Raw genomic sequence first — 7,364 nt, 5'->3', positions numbered from 1 at the left:
GGATGTGAAGAACACTGCTTTAAAGCGATAGTTCTGTCATTTACTCACGCTCATGTTGTTGCAAACCTCTATTCTTTGTTCTGATGAACACAAAGATATTTTCAGAAATGTTTGTAATCAAACCGTTTGTAGACCCCATTTACTTCCATAGTAGGAAAAAGAATGCTATGGAAAAAAATGAGGTCCACAAATAGTTTGGTTACAAACATTTCTCTAAAATATCTCCCTTTGTGTTCATCAGAACAAAGAAATTTATACAGGTTTGTAACAACATGAGAGTGAATAAATGACAAAATTTTAATTTCTGGCCAATTCTGGGTGAACTATCCCTTTAGAAAAGGAACCTTTTCAGATGGGTTTGTCCCCTTTGATATCAAGAGGTCCCTGATAGTTGCACCACATGCAACAGATGGCCCACAGCTGATTGACTGAGCCTACCATAGAAAGAGGAACATGTCCATCCCAAATATGATACTCCTTCACCCTACATATGGCCCTCTCAACTAAAATTCTAAGACGGGCAATAGCCTGGGTCTTCTGGGTATCCTCCATGCTGAGCTGGTTAGATTTCTTCAGTGGAGGGATGATTAGTGTTGCCCCCACCTCTGACAGCATCTTCTCAATTTGGAACACCTTGTCAGCCATTACTCCATCTCCTGGTTGAAGTAACTGTAAGATCTGTGACTGCCGAGTTATTTCTATATCCGAGATGGAGCCTGTGTACAATTTTGATATAAATGTGATAACCCCACATGGTGCAATGCCAATTAGACCTTTAAAGGTGGTGTGATTTTTGTAGTTGGAAAAAGTTTCTGACTGTAGCAAAAGAGAAGATGCTGTTTCACAACGAATCTCGGTGCAGTCGATTATCACTCTCAGCTGAGGGCAGTAGAGCTTGAACTTGTCAGGCATTGTGGCCTGCACTTGCTCTCTTGTCATCCACAATGGTAGCGAGCCAAGAACCTGGTAAAGGTAGCTTGTCCATGTTAAGATGATGCGGCTAACTGTAGACAAGCTGACCTCAAAGATGGACGACAAGGTTTTCTCCTGAAGCCCGGCTGCAACACGACAGAGAAACATGAACAGTTCATCAATGAGCTGAAGTTTTCGCTGAGGGCTAGGTGTCTCTTGTGCTGTTCGTTGTGCCTTGGACCAGTACAAAAGGCGTGAAGCAGAGGGGTAAACTGACTCCCAAAACACAGTGAAAACCTCCTTTGAGCTGAACCTAGTGTAGTAACGAAAGTCCTCATCTGTGACGCAGAACTTGAAAATCAGAGGCTGCTGCTTCTTAACGGTCAGCTGCTGGATTTCAAGCTCTAGTGACAAAACCTGAAGCTCCAACTCTTGGATTCTCTGTGCAGCGCCATCCAGTTTACCTTAAAAGAAAGCAAAAGTTTACAATGTAATATCTGTAGTCGTTCTCAATCATCATCATATATTGGGGTTCTGTTCAGAGTAATTGAGCTTCCAGTAATACTTGAGGTTTTCATAAATAAGCATCAAAACTTTTAACATTAAGCACAGCTGCTCTGAATCCTACAAACCCTATAGTTAAAAAAATTATTGCCACAAAGAAAAACCTGTTACTCTGTTTTTTTGTAGTACTAACCAGGAGAAGGATGGTAGGCATAGTCATGATCTTTTGTCACTCCACCCACAGGCAGGGCCTCCTCTGTGATGTCTCCTGGAACAAGCATCTCCTGAGATTCATCAAGGACAGCAGGCCTTAAACGTTTCCTTGCTCTCTGGTAAACTGACTGCCGAGCTTGTGACCCTTTTCCTGAAGATGTGAAAGATAGACACACATGAATGTCATTCTAAATATATGGTAATCAATAATCAGAACCTCAAAGAGTAAACAAAATGTATAATACCACCACAAATGCAATAATAATTTGCAATGTGAATGGCAACAGGATGATGTATTACTTCTTTTTATATGGACTAATAAGCTGTAAAACAGGTTCAGTACTATTATCATGTATTTTATTTATACAAGCATAATTAACTGTAAAGCATGGCAATTTTACATTGTAATAACTTATGATTTTTTGTTAATGTACTACCAAACTTAATACTGTCATACCTTTACCCCAGTCATTCCAGGGAAATCTAGATGGCACTGCTCCCTTTTTTATCCTGGTTCGTCCACTGCTGGGTGTTGTGTATGTATCCTCTGGGGCAAAGTGTTGGCTACATACATAGGTGCTCCCTCGAAGTATTTTAAAACCAAGTCCCTCATCTCTTCTTATCGCCCTAACCCAACGGGAACGTATTTCTTCGTCCACTGGAAAGTCGTGGAAACTCAGATAAGGAAACTTCTTTTTGTTGTTTGAACAACAGGGAACACTACAATAACATTTACATGATGACTGTGCCATGCGTGTTATGATACTGTTGAAAGATGGAGACAGGAAGAAAGTAATGATGAATCACATCTGCTGAAATGGTCATTAACATTATTAAAAGAATCAATTTAACCTGTAAATACGTAAATATTATTATCTTAAACTTTACGATTTCGCGTTCATAGTTAACATGTTTTCCGCCTTTTCCTTTAGCATGCAACCCAGGTAATTTTAACTTCTGTCAAATTCAAATTTTACCTTATTTTAATCTTTTAATATAAAGACATAATATTTACACAATGAACATAGCATCTAAGGAACACTACGACAGCATCTTAATGACTAGGACATGCGTGTGTACTGCTGCTGTTTACAGATGGACACAGAAAGGTAAGGGCAATAGCATCAATATATAACTTAGAATTGTTGTAGCACTTTAAGTGACTGAATCTATCAAGCTATTATAAACAACATTATTTTAAAAAGAAAGTAATCACATTTCAATATAAAAGGCAACGAGTTAAGTAATGTTAAGACGTTACGATGCATTCATATAACTTTTCCGTGTTGCTTGTTATTGCAAACGTTACCCATTTACCTACTTTTCCAACTGTTAAACGTAGTTATGTATTGATAACTTACAAAATAAGTTATACAGTTACCACAAGAACACGATAATAAATACATAAGGATGAATAAACGTACATTTTTTGTCGATATTTCGAGCTGTTAGTAGACTCTCCCCCAATGTCGTCTAACACGGAAGTTACATTACCCGGCTGCGCTGAAAAGCGGAAGTGACGTAGTTGTGAAAAGGGCCTATTAAGAGAAAACGCTTCCCCGCCAATGACGAGATTTTCCGTCTTTCCGCAATACCGCTATTATCCACTAGGTGGCCCTTCCGCAACTTTTTAAACCCGGAAGTAATGCCCTATGGCAAGCAGCTGCATGTCCGTGTCTGTTTTAAAGATCGCTCTGAATGGGATCTCTATGAAAAGTCCGTCACAAAAGTGGAATTATCTCTGCTTTTTGCTCAAAATGTGGTGTTTTTGCAGAAACCTACCCATATTCAAAAGCTGATTACAAAAGAACCACTCAAGGTAGGATGAAACGGTTTTTTTTGTTTAAGGCAGAGGGTCTGTTCTTTCATTTGGTATATTGCATGTTTATATATTTAAAGAAGAACATTTTCTGGAAGGCATTAAACTTTGGTGAAAATCATGAAAAACTCTGCCGCTGGCTGGCAACTTTTTAAAAAAACGCTGGCGGTGAAAGAGTTAAGAAACCAGTCAGAAACCAGTATGTGCTTTTGTGTTCTTAAAGAGACAGTAACCTCAATTAACCTACTTAAGTCTATGTTATTAATGTTAATCAAACAACCCAAGACAAAAAGAAAATCACTTCTGTTGCTCTAAAATAATAATAATAATATTTAATTCGCACAATAAAGACAGTGTTATAATTCATTTAATTCGATTTCTGTACCTTATGCTAATTTTAATTTTTCAATTCAATTTTATTTATATAGCGCTTTTCACAATTGGTGATTGTTTCAAAGCAGCTTTACATTAATAGAAGCAGTGAAAAGCACAGAAAATCGACAGATAGTACAACATAATACACGATAGCACAAGCAGCTAAATTTGCTGTGACTATGAATCAACATTATAAGCGAGCGTATTACTAATGTAAGTGTATAGAAGAGGGTGCTAAATTAAGCCCAAGAAGGCTGCCTCCCTGGGTTGAAAAACCCCCTAGGAAAAAAAACACCCCCGGAGTTTTTAGCCGGGGAAGTAAAAAAAGTCCTAGGAGGGAAAAACCCTTGGGAGATATATATACAGTGTGTGATTTGTGAAAAAAACAGAGGGGGGGTGTTTTCATAGGCGTCGATTTTGGCGACGGTGGGTACCCACCATATTTCGTCATGAGTCATTTTGTACCCACCACTAGTTTTAACTTTTTTGACTGTTTTTAGTGGTTATGAAGAGCAATATGAGAGAGAAATAAATTTGGTAATCATTGTACGACCTAACAAAAATCCATTATTATAATTTTTTTATATATATTTCTAATTAAAATATTTCTAATATTCCGATTTAATGCGCTCTCCGCTCACGAGTTCTGATCGGTACAAACCCAAACCTCACTGTCTGCTGAACTTGCGCAGAAACATCAAAATATAACCAGCTTTTAAAAATGTTTTTAAAACTAAACATTTAGACTATTTTAGCACAAATTATGAGCTTATTGACATAATGCGTCTCTGTCCACAGCACATTTCAAAACATTTTAATTCATAAAAATAAATCATGAGAACATGAACTCATCACTGCATTTGCAGGAATTGTAAAATCTTTTTTTCTTATTTTTCATTTGTTTCTTTTTCATTTCATTTTATTTATTTATTTTTCTTTTTATGGTAATGCAACACAAGAAACCACAAACAACAATCCAATAAACACAACAAAAATACATTCCATGACAAGAAGAACAGGAGTAGGATGAAGAAAAAAATTCTTATAGACTCCTACCCCATTCTTATTTTAAAGCATTCACAAATAAGAAATTAGATATTAGATGGCCTCACCGACATGACATAAAAAAACAAACAAAAAAAACAAATACCAACACCAAAAGATAACAAAATAGCCCTAACCAGTTTTAATCCACTTCCAGTTTTGACCATTTTCCTTTTTTTTAAATAAATCTTTCTATTATTTATTATTATTAACTCTGCTTACACAGCACTAAACAAACAAAAACAATCTGACAACGAAAACAACTTTTAAAAAGCATCATTATTTTAATTTTAACAATTTTATTAACTCGTGAAGCAGCCTAACGCAATATTTTTACTCTAATAGCTTATCTTTCCCCACACATATGAACTGTGATCATGCACAACAAAAAAACACGCAAGAATTAAATCTTGAATGGCAAAACTATATGGCACAACGTAGTGTCAACTTAAACATAAATATGAACAATGTATTGAATGCAGAGTTAAACTATTACTTACAGTAGAAACAGCTTTACTGCTGCTTTTAAACATTTACTTTACAACGCAATGCTGAGCTACAGTGAAATGATAGAAAAGACAGATGCATTATGTGTTAGTCACTTAGCCTCATTTGCGCAAACTGGACGCGCTCGCGTCTTGCTAAACACCTCATCGGCAGTTATCATGTGTAACTTAGGCTATTTTCAGTGGTGTGACTGGGACACTAACTCTGCTTGTCATCATAAACAGATAATCAGATTGTTATGGTTATTCCCGCTTTATTAATATGCAGCTGAATATGCTTCCTTCCATCGTTTCAACACACAGCTCCATAACCATCTCGCAAGTGTTGATAGGCTATTATTCGTGAGGTGTAACCGGGTCTGTAACCAATCAGATAGCGCCGTGGGTGGGACATTGAGCAAGTCTGCAGAGTGGTGAATACAGAGAAGCTGCGAGGCAGTTGTATCAGAGCCAGCCAAAGTAGACTTTAATCAAACCACGGATCCGTGATAAGTTTTGTGATCCGTCTTGCCACTAGTGTAGTAGCACTGATCACTTTGAGGGGGGGTATATATACATACATTGAAACGGATAAGGAGATTAAGCGGAGATTAAAGCAACACTAAAGAGTTCCTGCTCTTTGCTCCCGCTACAGGTTAGAAGTGTAATTGGTCATTAGCCCTGTCGTAAATACTGCAGCATAGCTGGCTCTGATTGGATTGTAGGTCTGCCGTAAAGCAAGTTTTTGTAGTTTTCACTTAAACTACAGGACCACTAACCGACGGTTGGAAACTTCTTTAGTGCGGTTTTGGCCGATAGAGGGCTGCAAAGCGGATGTGAAAGTGCCATTCACCCTGTTTTGAGTGGATGAACCACTGAAACTTTTTTGGAAACGTTATTTTAAGGTAAAAAAAACTCTTTGGTGTTGCTTTAAGCTGGTTCTGCCGGTGGTCGTTGGTCAGGCATCAGCTGGGCATCACATTAAAGGACAGCCAGTAGATCAGAGGTGTGCCGCCTTTCACATTTACCGGAACTGGGTCTGTTTGTCTCATTGTCCTCGGGGTTGAGGACGAGACATGAAGAGAGAAACCTTACTTAATGTGCAACTTTGTTCTTTTTATATATGTTTGTAATTTCTTTATTTGTTATTGGAGTTTTATTTGTTACAACGAGACTTGAGACTTGACTTGGACTCTAGCCCGGAGACTTGAGACTTGACTTGGACTCAAGCTCAAAGACTTGAGACTTTACTTGGACTCAATCCCAAAGACTTGAGACTTGACTTGGACTCGAGCTCAGAGACTTGTGAGCATCTCTGCCCTGAGGACATCAACCACTTGGCAAAATCAGGAGAGCCACAGTGGTACCCCACGGGTCAAGTCAGCTCACCTTTTGGGGGGCTTTTTCACTGGGTACAGAACATAGTACACCATACATTGAGGTTCCAAACAAGCAGAGCTGATGCTAAAACGTGATGTAAAAACACTGTAGATAACTGATTTGTCTGAGAGAATCGTCGCTACAGATGTGGCCTTTAAAAACGCGCGTTTTCTCCCGCGGCATTTGCCAATTCGTCTTGCAGAATTCTGGAAGTGCTTTCAGGGGGGCTACTTTCTCTTTTCCCTTAAAGTGTTTCGCTTCACAGAATATCCACCAGGTGGCGCATAAAAAACTAAATGTTTATGCTTTGTCATTGCGGTTGTTTCCAGAATTTAATAAGGGCATTGCTGAATATTTAACATTTGTATTAAAGGTGACATAGAATGATTGAACAGAGTATTTATCCTTGTTCTGTGATGTGACATGTAGACAAAATTTTTTTGTTTAGGTCTGTAATGCCTTAGAAGCTTCCTAAAAACCTCTCTCAGATAGCTCTATTAGGGTGGGGGATTTTAAACAAGTGGTTTTGCACCTATTTGGCTCCCCCTACTGGCTTTACTTGCAATCTCATTACTGATTGGCCGACTTTGCTGCCACTCAAAAAATGTAGCCAATTAGTTTAAAGTGGAGGG

General features: G+C 38.2%; 1 protein-coding gene across 1 annotated transcript; it reads right to left on the bottom strand.

Moving 5' to 3' along the window:
- Window positions 1–348: 348 nt before the first annotated feature.
- Window positions 349–3,135, bottom strand: LOC135718325 (uncharacterized). The gene is made up of 4 exons (XM_065240671.1): window positions 3,054–3,135; window positions 2,087–2,394; window positions 1,610–1,780; window positions 349–1,376 (listed from the first exon to the last, which is right to left on the bottom strand). The coding sequence occupies exons 2-4, from the start codon at window positions 2,379–2,381 to the stop codon at window positions 349–351; spliced, it is 1,494 nt and encodes a 497-aa protein (XP_065096743.1). The 5' UTR covers window positions 2,382–2,394; window positions 3,054–3,135.
- Window positions 3,136–7,364: the final 4,229 nt, after the last annotated feature.

This window comes from Paramisgurnus dabryanus, chromosome 10, assembly GCF_030506205.2.
Source record: "Paramisgurnus dabryanus chromosome 10, PD_genome_1.1, whole genome shotgun sequence".
Lineage (NCBI taxonomy): Eukaryota > Metazoa > Chordata > Actinopteri > Cypriniformes > Cobitidae > Paramisgurnus > Paramisgurnus dabryanus.
This window is presented reverse-complemented; position numbering and strand designations above follow the sequence as displayed.